Genomic DNA, 18,616 nt, shown 5'->3' with positions numbered 1-18,616 from the left:
GGGGAAGGAGACAAGGCGTACGCTGAATGCGGCAGGTGTGTGCTCAGGGAGTGCTCGGCCGTGCGGAGGGCCCGCATCTCCCAACCCGGAGTCAGCTGCCATGCCTGCCAGCTGCGTGGCCGCGCAGTGCGGCACCACCACCACGTCCGGGAAGTCGCTGTTCCGCTTCCCCAAGGACCGGGCTGTGCGGCTGCTGTGGGACCGCTTCGTGCGGGGCCGCCGCGCCGACTGGTACGGGGCAACGACAGGTCGGTCATCTGCTCCGACCACTTTGCTCCCGCCTGTTTTGACGTCTCTTCGGTTATCCAGAAGAACCTGCGCTTCTCCCAGCGCCTGAGGCTCGTGGCGGGCGCCGTGCCCACCCTGCACCGGGTGTCCTCCCCGGCATCTATGGGGCAAGAAGAGGGAGATGGAGCGGGCGGCCCCGAGAAAGGAGGAGAGCCCCAGGCAGTCAGGCAGCCCGAGGCTGCCCCGGGGCCAGCCTGCTGTACACTCCTCCGGGCCAGGAAGAGGGCTAAAGCTTCACAGGTAAAGGGCCACCCAGGAGTCCCCCGAGGGTCGTTGGAGGACCCTGGGTCAGTGGCTAGGCTCCTCCACTTAGTGTCGTCTTGGGAAAGTCACCTCACCTCAAAGGTTTCTGTTTACTCAGTGATCTCCAAGAGCCTATTTAGCATTAACACTCTGGAATTATAGTTTCTTCTACCTCCTCTTCCCCAAAACACACTCATTCTCTTTCTGTCTCTGTCTCTCTCTCTCGTTCTTCAGATTATAGTCGCCTTCACTCTCCGCTCCTGAGTTTTTAAATAGAAAGTGTTTGATTTGAGAAAATCTCAAGGAATGGGGTGCTTGAAACTTTCTGCATACCGTATTACATAAGCTTGAGGAATTATCAATTATACTATCAAAATGGCGGGGGAAGGGGGATACGAGATGCTGATGAAGGTGGGGCTTGCTGATAAACGATCCCTTCCCACTTCTAAACTACCTCTTGACTGACTGCCTTTACATGAAATCGTTCCAATGAGCTGAATTTTCCTCTCTTGCTCTCTTCTGCCTACTTCCTCGATACTCATAAGCATCGATTACACTTATTTTGCATCTGGTCACTACTGCCTTCTTGCCCACTTCCCATCTTAAAGAAGACTTCCCAGTCTTCTTTGAGTTAGTCAGACTTCAGCCGTATCACCATAACATAGATTAAATTATAACTCTTAATTGGATCTAAAATGTGTTCAGTTTTAGAGATAGGAAGAATTCACCAAGAAGTCAGGTGACTTGTAACTGACATTTTGGCTTTGAATATATAGAGGTATTCGTTGAATTTTAGAGCTGAAGGAAACCTAAGTTCTCATCTAGTTCAGACTGAATATTTATGCACAAGAAAGCCAGTCCAGGAGGTGAATTTCCTCAAGAGCCTTTTCTCTAGGTCTAATTGCCAGACAGAAACTCTTCTGCCATACCAACCTGCTTCCTACATTGGGGTGGATGCTTAAGACCCTTTAATGACACCCTGCAATTGTTAGGATGAAGAATAATATTATTAACACAACCTACAAGTCTCTGCATGCTATTTACCCCTGCCTGCCACACCAATCCTATCCCAGTCCACCGTCCCTGTTGCTCACTGTGTACCAGTCATGCTGATCTTTTCAATTTTTGAACATACTATATTCTTTCCTACCAATAAGCCTTTTCTCCATTATTTCATGTACTGCCCTGGAATTATGCCCCTGCCATTTCCCATCATCATCAATTGAGTCCTTTTACTTTAAAAATATGCTCAAACATCCTTCCCTTTTGCTTCCCTAATTATATATTCTCATTCTTCATACACTTCATTAGCACATATACTTCAGTTGCACTCATCACAGTTGTCATGAAATAATTGTATAATTTCCTTAATGTTTGTCCTCACATTAGAATGTAAGCTTTGTGAGAGTAGGGATCTTATCTGATTTGTTCACTATTGTATTGCCAGCAACTAGAACAATATTTTGCAAATTTAAGGAATTCAATAAATATTTGTGGAATGATTATGTGACTATGAGAGCAGTTTTTTTAGTACAATAGAATTTCAGTTCTCTGCCAGTTTCCCTTCTCACCAAGCTGTATACCAGTCAAGACATCTGCCTCTTCCTTGAACCGTCTATCCACCATCATTGCCTAGCCAACCTTTACCCAAGCCCATATATGTACATCTATATATAGATATATATAAATATGTAGTAAAAGGGTAAATATTAAACATGTGCCACACACACCCTTACACCATTTTTCTAATTCATAATTTTACCATCTAATCAAAAATTGCGAGAAGAAAAGCCAGGCTAATAAAACAACCAAAGATCTTATAATAAAACAAAGGCTAACTATTGAGAAATCTAGAATAGATACCAACTCTGTTTTCCAATTAGTAAATATATCCAGCCAACACTTCTAACAATCCATATTACATTAATATACATGCTGAGTTATTAGGAAACTATGTGTAGGTTTTAATAATAGTACTTTATATAAAGTTTAAAAAGTTTATTTAGACTTGAGAGCAATAAATTTTTAGCCGGTCTGGATTGAGAACCCCAATAGCATCTCTAAGAAAGTTTACTTGTGCCACCTTTCACTCCCTCCCCCACTCACTGTTTTTCTTTCCAAGACCAACTGACTAAACAGCAAATTTCCAGTCACTCTACAATATTTATTGAGGCGCTATTGTAAACACTGTTTTGGGTGTTTTGTGCTATATGTAGAGAAATAGAAGTATGAATGTAGCCTATCTTTAGGGAGCTTGAGGAAAGATTAGGGGCCACCTCCAAGGAAAAAAGGGGGTTCTGATGAGCACCATACACTGATATTTTGCTTCATATAGCTAGAATTATTGTCTCTCCGTAACTGTTAATTTTGTATCCTTGTTTTTCTAACCCAACTGTATTTTTTAAACTTTAATTCAAATATAGCAAAATACAGGAAAGTGCTTAAATCATTAAATTATCAGAAACTGAACATGTGTAACTATTATAGGTAAAAGAATTAGAACATTACTAGCAACTCAAGCCTAGCTCCTCCTCCATCCTCAAGGCAACCAAGTTTACTTTCTTTTGAATTTGATGTAAGTAGAATTGTACTGTAGGCATTTCTTGCATCTGGCCTTTTTGTTCAACATTATATTTGTAAGATTCATCCATATTGTTGCATATAGCAGTAATATGTTTGCATTACTATATAGCAGTTTATTGTACGAATATACCAAACAATTTTTTTATCTCTTCTGTTGTTGGACATTTGGGTTGTTATCATTTTGGGACTATTAGAAGTAATCCTGCTGTAAACATCCTTCTACATGTCTTTTTCATATGTACACACGTTTCTGATGATATATACCTAGAATTTCTGGGACATGGTATTATATTAAACTTCAGTAAATAATACCAGATAATCTTCTAAAATAGTTGTACTAATTTACACTACTAGAAGCATAATCAGAGTTTACGTTGTTTCACATTCTTGCCTACACTTGGATTGTCGGTCTTTTACATTGAGTTTTTTGAAGGGTGTGTAATGGTGGTTTACTTTGCTTTCTCATTTCATAAATGACATTAGTAAGGAAACAACTTTTCAAATGTTAATTGAACATTTGGATAGCCTCTTTGGCGATATTCCGATTTTTCTGTTGGGTTGTCTTTTTCTTGTTGATATAGAGTTCTTAATAAATTCTGTCTTCAAGTCCTTTGTCAGTTAAATATGCTTTAACTACCTTCTCCTCTTCACTCTTAATAGTGTCTTTTGATGTACTGAGCTTGAGCTTTTCTTTTCTTTTTTTTTTTCCTGTGTACTTAGTTCTTAATTTCAATGTAGGCCAACCTAACCATCTTTTTCTGTATACTTAATGCTTAAAGCATGCTACTTTGCTGTTTTCCATAAACTTACTGTTTTTAGTCTTTACATTCATATCTACAACCCATTCAGAATTGATTTTTGTGTATGAAGTGGAGTTTGTTTCATTTTTAACTCATATAGATACCCAATTGACTCAGCATCTTTTATTGAAAAGGCTAGCATTTCCTCATTGTCCTGCAGTATCAGCTTTGTCATAAATCAAGTTTTCATATACACATTAGTCTGTTACGACATTTTAAAATTCTGTTCCATTTATGTTTGCCTATCTTTACACCATTATCACAATACTTTACTATAGCTTATGTTAAGAATTAATATCCAGTTGGCATATTTTTCTGACAAATGCTTATTTTCAATAATGATTGTGTTTTATGGTATTAGTTTAAATGTACTTGCTAAAATTCTTTATGAGACCTTAATCTAAACCAAAGTTGAGGTAATCAAGTAGTTTTACTTTATATGGAAGTTACTATTGAAATAAAAAATCACAGAGCAGAAGAAATAAAGCACATGGTCATTGTACAGCCCCCTCCCAAAAAAATTAATATCCAGTTGATTAATTCCTCTTACCTTGTTCATCTTCATGGATGTCTTGGTTATTTTGGGCTCTTTAAATTTCCATATATATTTTAGGATTGGTTCATCAATTTCCACAAATTATCTGTTGGGATTTTGACTGAGAGTGCATTGAATTTTTAAATGAATGTAGGGAGAAAGAGCATATTGACAATACTGGTTCTTCCAATCCATGAACATAATGTATCCCTCCATTTATTTGGGTTTTTACATTTCTCTTAAAAACATTATGGCATTCTATATAGAGGTCTTGTACATATTTCATTAGATTTGTTCCTATTTGATTGTGCTATTATAAATAGTATTATCTAAAATTTTATTTTCTATAAATGTATGTGGATAAATTGATTTTTGTTGACCTTGTAACCAGAAACCTTGTTAAACTCATTTATTAATTCTGGTAATTTGCAGATACTTTTGGACTTTCTACATGTATAAAAAATATATGCATATAGTTTTTGATGTTTATGCTTTTGTTTCTTATTCTTCCTATTGCACTAGCTAGAACCTCCAGTACAGCGGGGGAAACAGAAGAAGTGATGGGGAATCCTTTTCTCATTCCTATTTTCAAAGGAAAAGTCATTAATATTTCACCATTTGATATGATTTTTGCTATAGTTCTTTTGGTAGCCGCTCTTACCATAAAAAGAAATGTTCCCCTCTATTCCAAGTTTTGGCTACAGATTTAAATCATAAATGATGTTGAATTTTTTTCAAATGCTTTTTCTGAACCTATTAATGATCACATATTTTGCTTATTATTCTGTTAATGTCATGAACTTTATTGCCTGTTTTTGACATATAGAGTCAAACTTGCATAGCTGAAGCAAACCCAATTTGCCCAAGGTGTATTATTCCTTTAGGTATTGTTTAATTTGATTTGTTAACATTCTATTTACAATTTTTGCATATGTGTTCATAGGCAAAATTGGTCTATACCTGTTCTTTCTTGAAATGCCTTTTTCATGTTTTGGTTTCAAGATTATGCTGACCAGTTTGGAGTTGTCCCCTCTTTCATCATTCTCTGGAAAAGTTTACATAAATTGGCGTTATATGTCCACTAACAAATTTGATATTAATATTTTGTGGAATTCACTGAAAAAGACACCTAGTCCTGGAGTTTTCCTTATGAGAAGATTTTTTAATGATGGATTCAATTTCTTTAATAGTTATGGGGTTATTCAGAGTTTTTCTGTTTCTATATCCATTTTGATAAGTTGTATTTTTCGAAAAATTTGTCAGTTCAATCTAAATTTTTAAACATATTGACACAAAAGTGTTCATGATACTCTGTCTTTTAAAATTCTTTATGATCTGTTAGTAATTTTTGTTTTTCATTCTTTTTATCGATTTTTATTAGTCTTTTCAAAGAGTGAACTCTACCTTTTGATCTTCTCTCTGATATTATTTACTTTTTATTTCTATTATTATTTCTTCCCCTCAAATTATTTTGTTCAGCTTTGATTTTTAATTGATACACTAGATTTATACATTACTGAGCTAAAATGATTAACATAGACCTTTTCCTATATGTTTTCACATTAAATAAACTTGTTAAAATGTGAAAACTTCACTTAAACACTAGGATATCTTTACATATTCAGATGTATTTCAAACAAAGGAGACCTTAAGGATAACTAACTTGCTTATGTGAAGACAAAATATTGGATTACCAAATATTTCAAATTTTGCCCAACTGCTTACATTCTTTAACAGACTTCTAGTATTCTTTTTTTTTTTTTTTTTTTTTTTTGTGGTACGTGGGCCTTTCACTGTTGTGGCCTCTCCCGTTGTGGAGCACAGGCTCCGGACGCGCAGGCTCAGTGGCCATGGCTCACGGGCCCAGCCGCTCCGCAGCAGGCGGGATCCTCCCGGACCGGGGCACGAACCCGTGTCCCCTGCATCAGCAGGCGGACTCTCAACCACTGCGCCACCAGGGAAGCCCCTAGTATACTAATTTAATTGAATTGAAGTATAATTGACTTACAATATTATGTTAGTTTTAGGTGTAGAACATAGTCGATATTTTTATAGATTAGACTCCATACAAAGTTATTATGAAGTATTGGCTGTATTGCCTGTGCTGTACATTACATCCTTGTATCTTATTTATTTATTTATTTTTGAATTTTTGAATTTTATTTTATTTGTTTTTTTTTACAGCAGGTTCTTATTAGTCATCCATTTTATACACATCAGTGTATACATGTCAATCCCAATCTCCCAATTCATCACACTACCACCACCACCACCACCCACGGCTTTCCCCCTTGGTGTCCATACGTTTGTTCTCTACATCTGTGTCTCTATTTCTGCCCTGCCAGCTGGTTTATCTGTTCCACATATATGTATGTATATCCACATATATTTGTTTTTCTCTTTCTGACTTACTTCACTCTGTATGACAGTCTCTAGATCCATCCACGTCTCTACAAATGACCCAATTTCGTTCCTTTTTATGGCTGACTAATATTCCATTGTATATATGTACCACATCTTCTTTATCCATTTGATGGGCATTTAGGTTGTTTCCGTGACCTGGCTATTGTAAATAGTGCTGCAGTGAACATTGACATGCATATATCTTTTTGAATTATAGTTTTCTCTGGGTTTATGCCCAGTAGTGGGATTGCTGGGTCATATGTTAATTCTATTTTTAGTTTTTTAAGGAACCTCCATACTGTTCTCCATAGTGGCTGTATCAATTTACATTCCCACCAACAGTACAAGAGGGTTCCATTTTCCCCACAGCCTCTCCAGCATTTATTGTTTGTAGATTTTCTGATGATGCCCATTCTAACTGGTGTGAGGTGATACCTCATTGCAGTTTTGATTTGCATTTCTCTAATAATTAGTGACATTGAGCAGCTTTTCGTGTGCCTCTTGGCCATCTGTAGGTCTTCTTTGGAGAAATCTCTATTTAGGTCTTCTGCCCATTTTTTGATTGGATTGTTTGTTTTTTTAATACTGAGCTGCATGAGCTGTTTATATATTTTTGAGATTAATTCTTTATCCGTGATTCGTTTGCAAATATTTTCTCCCATTCTGAGGGTTGTCTTTTCGTCTTGTTTATAGTTTGCTTTGCTGTGCAGAAGCAAAAGTTTTATTAGGTCCCATTTGTTTATTTTTGTTTTTATTTCTATTACTCTAGGAGGTGCATCAAAAAAGATCTTGCTGTGATTTATGTCAAAGAGTGTTCATCCCATGTTTTCCTCTAAGAGTTTTATAGTGTCCAGTCTTACATTTAGGTCTTTAATCCATCTGGAGTTTATTTTTGTATATGGTGTTAGGGAGTGTTCTAATTTCATTCTTTTACATGTACCTGTCCAGTTTTCCCAGCACCACTTACTGAAGAGAATGTCTTTTCTCCATTGTATATCCTTGCCTCCTCTGTCATAGATTAGTTGACCATAGGTGCATGGGTTTATCTCTGGGCTGTCTATCCTGTTCCACTCATCTATATTTCTGTTTTTGTGCCAGTACCATATTGTCTTCATTACTGTAGCTTTGTAGAATAGTCTGAAGTCAGGGAGTCTGATTCCTCCAGCTCAGTTTCTTTCCCTCAAGACTGCTTTGGCTATTTGGGGTCTTTTGTGTCTCCATACAAATTTTAAGATTTTTCGTTCTAGTTCTGTAAAAAATGCCATTGGTAATTTGATAGGGATTGCATTGCATCTGTAGATTGCTTTGGGTAGTATAGTCATTTTCACAATGTTGATTCTTACAATCCAAGAACATGGTATATCTCTCCATCTGTTGGTATCATCTTTAATTTCTTTCATCAGGGTCTATAGTTTTCTGCATACAGGTCTTTTGTCTCCCTGGGTAGGTTTATTCCTAGGTATTTTATTCTTTTTGTTGCAGTGGTAAATGGGAGTGTTTCCTTCCTTTCTCTTTCAGATTTTTCATCATTAGTGTATAGGAATGTAAGAGATTTCTGTGCATTAATTCTGTATCCTGCAACTTTACCAAATTCATTGATTAGCTCTAGTAGTTTTCTGGTGGCATCTTTAGGATTCTCTATGTATAGTGTCATGTCATCTGCAAACAGTGACAGTTTTACTTCTTCTTTTCCAATTTGTATTTCTTTCTCTTCTCTGATTGCCGTGGCTAGGACTTCCAAAACTATGTTGAATAATAGTGGTGAAAATGGACATCCTTGTCTTGTTCCTGAGGTTAGAGAAAATGCTTTCAGGTTTTCACCATTGAGAATGATGTTTGCTGTGGGTTTGTTGTATATGGCCTTTATTACGTTGAGGTAGGTTTCCTCTATGCCCACTTTCTGGAGAGTTTTTATCATAAATGAGTGTTGAATTTTGTCAAAAGCTTTTTCTGCTTCTATTGAGTTGATCATATGGTTTTTCTTCTTCAATTTGTTAATATAGTATATCACATTGATTGAATTGCATATATTGAAGAATCCTTGCATCCCTGGGATAAATCCCACTTGATCATGGTGTATGATCCTTTTAATGTGTTGTTGGATTCTGTTTGCTAGTATTTTGTTGAGGATTTTTGCATCTATATTCATCAGTGATATTGGTCTGTAATTTTCTTTTTTTGTAGTATCTTTGTCTGGTTTTGGTATCAGGGTGATGGTGGCCTCATAGAATGAGTTTGGGAGTGTTCCTTCCTCTGCAATTTTTTGGAAGCGTTTGAGAAGGATGGGTGTTAACTCTTCTCTAAGTGTTTGGTAGAATTCACCTTTGAAGCCATCTGGTCCTGGACTTTGTTTTTTTTTTAAAATAAATTTATTTATTTATTTATTTTGGCTGTGTTGGGTCTTCATTGCTGCACGCAGGCTTTTTCTAGTTGCGGCGAGCGGGGGCTACTCTTCGTTGCTGTATGCAGGCTTCTTATTGTGGTGGCTTCTCTTGTTGCGGAGCACTGGCTCTAGGCACGCGGGCTTCAGTAGTTGTGGCACGTGGGCTCAGTAGTTGTGGTGCACAGGCTCAGTAGTTGTGGCGCATGGGCTTAGTTGCTCTGCAGCATGTGGGATCTTCCTGGACCAGGGCTTGAACCCATGTTCCCAGCATTGGCAGGCGGATTCTTAACCACCTCACCACCAGGGAAGCCCAATGTTGCTAATTTATTGATATGGTTATGTTTACTAAAAAAATTAAAAGCAGTTGAACTTTTAAAACTGATTATCGTGTGTAATCCTCTGGGTTGTTCTTTCAGAGTTATTTTCATATTGGCCCCTTGCTCTTTATTTCATTGTCCTCCTCATAAGTCTTCATGATCTCAGCCTCTGTAGTCCAGCAGCATAGCCTCAGTGTCTCTGTTCCCATTCTAGTTCATCCTGACTGGACTTTGTTTGTTGGAAGATTTTTAATCACAGTTTCAATTTCACTACTTGTGATTCGTCTGTTCATATTTTCTATTTCTTCCCGGTTCAGTCTTGGAAGCTTATAGCTTTCTAAGAATTTGTCCATTTCTTCCAGGTTGTCCATTTTATTGGCATAGAGTTACTTGTAGTAGTCTCTTGGATGCTTTGTATTTCTGCAGTGTCTGTTGTGACTTCTCCTTTTTCATTTCTAATTTTATTGATTTGAGTCCTCTCCCTCTTTTTCTTGATGAATCTGGCTAATGGTTTATCAATTTTGTTTTTCTTCTCAAAGAACCAGCTTGTAGTTTTATTGATCTTTGCTATTGTTTTCTTTGTTTCTATTTCATTTATTTCTTCTCTGATCTTTATGATTTCTTTCCTTCTGCTAACTTTGGGTTTTGTTTGTTCTTCTTTCTCTAGTTCCTTCAGGTGTAAGGTTAGATTATTTATTTGAGATTTTTCTTATTTCTTGAGGTAGGCTCATATAGCTATGAACTTGCCTCTTCGAACTGCTTTTGCTGCATCCCATAGGTTTTGGAACATCGTGTTTTCATTGTCATTTGTCTCTAGGTATTTTTTGATTTCTCTTTGATTTCTTCAGTGATCTCTTGTTTATTTAGTAACGTATTGTTTAGCCTCCATGTGTTTGTGTTTTTTACGTTCTTTCCCCTGTAATTGATTTCTAATCCCATAGTGTTGCGGTCAGAAAAGATGCTTGATATGATTTTAATTTTCTTAAATTTACTGAGGCTTGATTTGTGACCCAAGTTGTGATCTGTCCTGGAGAATGTTCCATGCACACTTGAGACGAAAGTGTAATCTGCTGTTTTTGGATGGAATGTCCTATAAATATCAATTAAATCTATCTGGTCTATTGTGTCATTTAACGCTTGTTTTTCCTTATTAATTTTCTGTTTGGATGATCTGTCTGTTGGTGTAAGTGAGGTGTTAAAGTCCCCCACTATTATTGTGTTGCTGTCGATTTCCTCTTTTATAGCTGTTAGCAGTTGCCTTATGTATTGAGGTGCTCCTGTGTTGGGTGCATATATATTTATAATTGTTATATCTTTTCTTAGATTGATCCCTTGATCATTATGTAGTGTCCTTCCTTGTCTCTTGTAACACTTTTTATTTTAAAGTCTATTTTATCTGATATGAGTATTGCTACTCCAGCTTTCTTTTGATTTCCATTTGCATGGAATATCTTTTACCATCCCCTCACTTTCAGTCTGTATGTGTCCCTAGGTCTGAAGTAGGTCTCTTGTAGACAGCATATATATGGGTCTTGTTTTTGTATCCATTCAGTGAGCCTGTGTCTTTTGGTTGGAGCATTTAATCCATTCACGTTTAAGGTAATTATCAATATGTATGTTCTTATTAACATTTTCTTAATTGTTTTGGGGTTTTTTTTTTGCGGTATGCAAGCCTCTCACTGCTGTGGCCTCTCCCATTGCGGAGCACAGGCTCCGGACGTGCAGGCCCAGCGGCCATGGCTCACGGGCCCAGCCGCTCCACAGCGTGTGAGATCTTCCCGGAACAGGGCACAAACCTGCGTCCCCTACATCGGCAGGCGGACTCTCAACCACTGCACCACCAGGGAAGCCCTTGGGTTTGTTTTTGTAGGTCCTTTTCTTCTCTTGTGTTTCCCACTTAGAGAAGTTCCTTTAGCATTTGTTGTAGAGCTGGTTTAGTGGTGCTGAAATCTCTTAGCTTTTGCTTGTTGTAAAGCTTTTGATTTCTCCATCAAATCTGACTGAGATCCTTGCCAGGTAGAGTAATCTTGGTTGTAGGTTCTTCCCTTTCATCACTTTAAATATGTCATGCCACTCCCTTCTGGCTTGTAGGGTTTCTGCTGAGAAATCAGCTGTTCACCTTATGGGAGTTCCCTTGTATGTTATTTGTCATTTTTCCCTTTCTGTTTTCAATAACTTTTCTTTGTCTTTAATTTTTGCCAATTTGATTACTATGTGTCTCAGCATGTTTCTCCTTGGGTTTATCCTGTATGGGACTCGCTGTGCTTCCTGGACTTGGGTGGCTATTTCCTTTCCCGTGTTAGGGAAGTTTTCGACTATAATCTCTTCAGATATTTTCTCAGGTCCATTCTCTCTCTCTTCTCCTTCTGGGACCCCTATAATGCGAATGTTGTTGCATTTAATGTTGTCCCAGAGGTCTCTTAGGCTGTCTTCATTTCTTTTCATTCGTTTTTCTTTATTCTCTTTCACAGCAGTGAATTCCACCATGCTGTCTTCCAGGTCACTTATCCGTTCTTCTGCCTCAGTTATTCTGCTATTGATTCCTTCAAGTGTATTTTTCATTTCAGTTATTGTGTTGTTCATCTCTGTTTGTTTGTTCTTTAATTCTTCCAGATCTTTGTTAAACATTTCTTGCACCTTCTTGATCTTTGCCTCCATTCTTTTTCTAAGGTCCTGGATCATCTTTACTATCATTATTCTCAATTCTTTTTCTGGAAGGTTGCCTATCTCCACTTCATTTAGTTGTTTTTCTGGGGTTTTATCTTGTTCCTTCATCTGGTACATAGCCCTCTGCCTTTTCATCTTGTCTATCTTTCTGTGAATGTGATTTTTGTTCCACAGGCTGCAGGATTGTAGTTCTTCTTGCTTCTGCTGTCTGCCCTCTTTATCTTATTTATGTTATTCCCAATAGTTTGTACCTCTTAATCCCCTTTCCCTATTTTGCCCCTCCCTCCACCTCTCTCCCCACTGGTAACTGCTAGTCTGCTCTCTGTATCTGTGAGTCTGTTTCAGTTTTGTTATATTCCTTCATTTGTTTTATTTTTAGGCTCCACATATAAATGAAAATATACAGTATTTGTCTTTCTCTGTCTGACTTATTTCCCTAAGAATAATACCCTCAGGGTCATTCATGTTGTTTCAAATGGCAAGATTTTATTCTTTTTTATGGCTGAGTAATGTTATATATTTATATGCCACATCTTCCTTATCCGTTCTTCTGTTGATGGACCCTTAGGTTGCTTCCATGTCTTAGCTATTTTAAATAATGCTGCTATGAACATTGAGCTGCATATTAAAAGATTTCCAGTATTTTTCTTTAATTTTTTAAGGCTTTATTTTTTTAGAAAAGTTTTAGGTTCACAGCAAAATTGAGGGGAAGATGGATTACCCAGTTACCCCCTGCGCCCACACATGCATAGCCTTCTCCATTATCAACATCCCCCACCAGAGTGGTACATTTGTTACAACTGATGAGCCTACACTGACACATCGTTATAACTCAAAGCCTATCGTCGTTTACATTACAGTTCACTCTCTCATCTCTCTACTTTTTCAATTTTTATTTACCGTTCTTTCTTTAACTTCTTGAGTATTAAATTGGATCATTGATTTCCAGAATTTTCATAGTGAATGGCAGATGGGACAGCTAAGTTTGACATACTTATTTCCCAAATGTAGAATTCAGTAGAGTTTATTGTTTGAGGGAACACTCCTGAAATGAAGATACGTTAGAAATATCTTGTGAAATAATTTTTTGAATGGTGTTAAAATTGCAGTCTAAATTAAGACTAATTAATTTTTTCTATACTATTATGTACATTTAAGACTATAAATGCCCTTCTAAGTGTGACATTAACTGAATCCCACAAGTTTTAGATTTTGAATATTTTTTTTATTATTTAGTGTAAAATATCTTCTAATTTCCACTGTAATTTTATCATGGGTTACTTAGAAGTGTATTTAAAAATTTCCAAAGATGCAGGTATTTTGTAGTTATATTTTTGTTATAGACTTCTAGGTCAGTTACACTGTGGCCAGAGAATATACAGCATATGGATTTTTTTTTTTTTTTTTTTTTGGCGGTACGCGGGCCTCTCACTGTTGTGGCCTCTCCCGTTGCAGAGCACAGGCTCTGGACGCGCAGGCTCAGAGGCCATGGCTCACGGGTCCAGCTGTTTCGCGGCATGTGGGATCCTCCCGGACCGGGTCACGAACCTGTGTCCCCTGCATCGGCAGGCAGACTCTCAACCACTGCACCACCAGGGAAGCCCCAGCATATGGATTTATTTTGAAATTTATTGAAACTGTATTAGGCCTAACGTAGGTTAGTTTTTATAAATGTTCCATGTGTACTTGAGGTGAATGTGTGTTCTGCAGTTGGATACAATTCTCCGTATATGTCTATTAATCATGTTGTTTAAATTTCTTATATCCCTATGGAATCTTTGCCTGCCTATTAGTTACTGAGAGAGGTATGTTAAAAATCTTCCACCTTGGTTTTTAATTTACATATTTAGTCTTCTAACAATTTTTGTGTTATATATTTTGAAGCTGTGTTATTATATAGCACCAATATAGCAGCACCAGCTTTCTGTAGGTTAGTGTTAGCATATTAGATCTTTTTTACACCCTTTTATTTCAATCTTTGTGTTTCCTTAAGAGTTTAAGCCTTACTGTGTCTTATGGTTGCCCCTTTGAAGACAATGTATCTTTTTTTCTTCTGGCTCCTAAGTTTTTCTCATTGTTTTCCAGTTTTACTGTAATATGCAAAGATATGGTTTTCTTTCTTTTTATTTTAGTGAATACATTTAGTACTTTTGTAAAACCATGTCTTAATGCCTTGTATTCATTTTGGTAAATTCTCAGATGTTATTTGTTCAAATATTGTTTCTGTCCCATTTTCTTTCTTTTCCTTTGGGACTACAACTGATATTATATATTATGCTTTTTAATCTTTTCTGCTATACCTCTTGTGACCTTTTCTATAGCCTTCATCCTTTGGTCTTTCTCTGCCTCATTCTAAAAATTTTCTTTTGCTTCATGTTCTAGTTGATTAATACATATCTGGAAATTCTGTTTCTTAAATTTTTAATATAAAGAAGTAATCGTGTATGTACACAAAAATTTTTGTTCAAAGATTTCTAATATTATGGATTGTTTTAATAAATTACAGTATATCTGTACAATAGATTGTATGCAGCCATAAAAATTATATGTAGAATATTTAATAACATAGAAACATGATATATTAAAGAGGAAAACAAGATTATAAAACATATGTTCCCAATTTTAAAAAATACATAGAAAAAGACAAAAATGATACCAAAATATGAAGTTGTTAGCTATGAATGATGGGATTACGGCTATTTTTTTTTTCTTTTTGCTTCTCTGTATGGTGCAAATTTTCCTCAGTGATACAATGTATTACTGTTATAAAAGGAACAAAAGTTATTTTTTAAAGGCTGAATAAATTCCTAAAACTCCATTTTATCAGGAGTACATCTGTTTTGTAAAGAAATATATACTTATTCTAGACCTTTATAATGCTTGGCTTAAAAGTAGAAGTAGATTAGCTGTCAAAATTAATCATAACTATAAACACAAAGATAAAGACTTCAATTTTTATTTAAATTCTCAAAAATGTTAGGTGTAATTCTTCATGTTACAAAGGGACTCTTCACAAAAGTTTCTTCATAAAGTTTCTTTAACTTGGGCATTCATAGCCTGTGTTACAGCAACCAAGGATGCTTGCTAAAATTTTTTTTCAGTGGTCTAGGTAAAATTACGAAGTACTTTTTTTCATTTCTCTATCACTTATTTTTTCTTCCCACACACCCTCTTACATTTTCCAGATATCTTTTCTTAGCCTCTTCCACATAATTTCCAGGTACTCAGTCTTACATTACCTTCTGAATATCCAAATTCTCCTCCTTTTTACCTCTTACTTCTCCCATAAATCAAAATTTCCATTTCACGTTGTAACTTCTCTCAGGAAAGCATAAAAACATTAAAGCATATTATCTTAAATTATTTCTCTGTCATGTATAAAGGACTGATGATTAGATTTTCTAGAACGATGCTACTGCTTTGCTATGATATACTTAATACTATTATAATCATTTCATACTAGTAGTATTATCTCTTCCAGCTGTTGATTTAGGGAAAATTCAATGGGTTGTCAGCAAATAGCTTAATAGCATATAGATCTCTGCTTGACCACAATGCTTAGAAATAGACTTAGAAATAGTAAAGGACAGTATGGCAGACTTCTTAACTACTTGGACTATGGAGCCAGCTTGCCTGGGTTCAAATTCCAGCCTTCCTAATATGCGACCTTGAAAAGTATTATCTATACTCTTTCACTGTTTATAACTTTTAGGGGATAAAACCATATAAAGAAGGCCTTACCTTCAGTATAATTCTCCTCTGATTTATATTTTTAGATTGCACATGAAAATCAAGTTATACAAACACAAGTCCATGCTGATAATCTATCTAATGATGTCACTTCAGTACCTACTCACTATGAGGAAGGCCCAGTGCACAAAAGTACACAAATATCTCTGAAGAGACCCCCTCACTACAGTGTGGGTAAGTTTTGACTTTTCAATTGATTGATCAATTGAATTGGACTTTTGTGTATGAAAAGCAAATTCTAACTCATAGGTAATTGTGTTTATTCTCCTTCAGGTATTCAGGCCAAAGTGAAAGTGTTTGGAACACAACTATGTAGTGCAACTACTCAGACTGATAAATTGTGGTCTAGAACGTCCTCTCTCTTTGACACTTACTCCAGTGACTCAGAAACAGATGAGGACTGGAATATCAAGAGTGAACAGAGTGATTTGTCTTACATAGCTGTACAGGTAAAAGAAGAGACCTGTTAGCGCAACATCAAATGATTTGATGTGCTCTAGGTTTTCCAATCTTTGCTCACATAATTATCTCTTTGCTCTTGTAAATCTTTCACCTCAAGATAACTTGACAGTTGAGTATGCAGAATTTGTTTAGCTCTAAGGGAAAAATTTGCCTGTCTGTCAAGATAATAAAGGTAGTCCCGCCCACACCTCCCCACCCCCCACTTTCACCATTTTTTCTTTTTTCTTTTTATACTTTTGGTGCAAATCAAGTCATAAAACAAAACCACAGTAGCAGCATTGCCAGATCAAGATTAAGCATTGACTATTTAAGCTTAGTTCAGAAGCAACGCTCATATGGGACTTACTTGACACTCACGAGTTAGAATGTCACTGTTCTAAATAACTTGAAGGTGAAGAGCATAACTGAGCACAGCTAGGTCTGATACGACTAAATGATTTGAGGGTAGAGCCAGGACATTTATCCTTGATTATTATTTTCTTTTATTTCTATTATTTTTTAGTCTGTCCAGTTGTAATACTATTACATGTATGAATCAGTCCCTGTGAGCATTTCTGGTGAAGCTATGTCATTTACAGAAAAATTTCAAAAGGAATCAATTTAAATAGAGATAGAATTTCATATCCTTAGATTACCTTTATAATGAAATCCGTTTGCATCAGTTCCTATTACATCAAATTAATTAGTTTGATTAATTTAGATAGAAGTTATTAACATCATGCAAAAAGAAGTATTACATTTCTAACATATCCCCATTTTAGAAATTAGGTTTTCCGCTACCAATACCACTTTGGGAAATAAGCATGTGAAACTTAGCTGCCCCATCTGCCATTCACCAGGAAAATTTCTATGGCAGTTTTGTACCATGAAGTAATTTATTACAATAGTTTCTGAGAAACTTATTATAACTCTGATCTTGTATTGGAAATAATAAAAATAAATGTCCATTTTACATCTCACATGTCCTGTTAGTTCTGCATGATTGGAAGAACTTACATGGATTTTATCCTCAAAGGTTTAAATAATACACCAAAGTGATTTTCTTCCAAAGCTAATTTCATGTCTGACTTAATTTGAACAGTATAATTTTAATTAAAAAAGCAATAAAATAAAGTATTAATAGAAGTTGTAATCCTGAACAATGATTACGTAAACACATAGCATTATTATTATTATTGCTGGTTTGGCTTGAATTTAAGATAACTATTTGATGTTTTAAGAGAATGTTATGTTTTAAAATTAAGCATATAAATCTTCTGGAACTAAATGTTATCGGGGCGGGGGGTAACTGTTTTCCCTTGAGCTCTGAAACAGTGTATCTCCTTAATCCAAATCATAATGAATGTTATATGCCCATTCATCCCCAAATTTCACTGCCATGGGTTTACTTCATTTCTATATGTTAAACAACTTTGACAGCCATAACAGCACTTTGTGTTCCTTTTTTACTAATAAGTTAATTTTATTTTTCCTGTCAATTGAAAATTTAGATTTGGTTGGTTGATTCAGATGATTTTATAATGAATTGTGTAATGTTTCACTGCCCTAAAGTAAAATGAAATACTGACTTTATTTTATTTTATCTATTTTCTTTAACGTCAATGCTTTTTTTCCAGTTTTATTGAGATATAATTGGCATATAGCACTGTATAAGTTTAAGGTGTAAAGCATAATGTTTGACATATATATCATGAAATGTTTACCACAGTAAGTTTAGTGACTATCCATCAGCTCATATAGATATAAAATTAAAGAAATAGAAAAAAATTTTTTCCTTGTGATGAGAACTCTTAGGATTTACTCTCTTAACAACTTTCATGTATAACATACAGCAGTGCTAATTATATTTATCATGTTGTACACTGTATCCCTAGTACTTATTTATCTGGTAAGTGAAAGTTTGTACCTTTTGACCAGCTGCATCCAATTCCCCCTCCCCTAGCCAGGCTCCTCCAATAACCACAAATCTGGTCTCTTCTTCTGTGTTTTCTGTTTGTTTTTGAAGTATAATTGACCTCCAACATTATGTTAGTTCCTGTTACTCAACATAGTGATTCCATACTTCGCTATATTTCAAAATGATCACCAGGATAAGTCTAGTTACCATCTGTCACCAAACCAAAGATATTACGTAATTATTGACTGTATTCCCCACACCATACATTTCATACCCTTGACTTATTTT

General features: G+C 35.9%; 1 protein-coding gene across 1 annotated transcript; it reads left to right on the top strand.

The window, feature by feature from the left end:
• The first annotated feature begins 35 nt into the window (after positions 1-35).
• Positions 36-18,003, top strand: THAP10 (THAP domain containing 10). Its single transcript, XM_027123499.1, is given in 4 exon segments — positions 36-233; positions 236-528; positions 15,996-16,143; positions 16,243-18,003. Coding segments are annotated over 4 exon segments (771 nt in total). The 5' UTR covers positions 36-100; the 3' UTR covers positions 16,440-18,003.
• The last annotated feature ends 613 nt before the right edge of the window (positions 18,004-18,616 follow it).

Source organism: Aethalodelphis obliquidens, unplaced genomic scaffold (genome assembly GCF_003676395.1).
Source record: "Aethalodelphis obliquidens isolate GAN/ISIS:26980383/991018 unplaced genomic scaffold, ASM367639v1 scaffold26, whole genome shotgun sequence".
NCBI lineage: Eukaryota > Metazoa > Chordata > Mammalia > Artiodactyla > Delphinidae > Aethalodelphis > Aethalodelphis obliquidens.
This window is presented reverse-complemented; position numbering and strand designations above follow the sequence as displayed.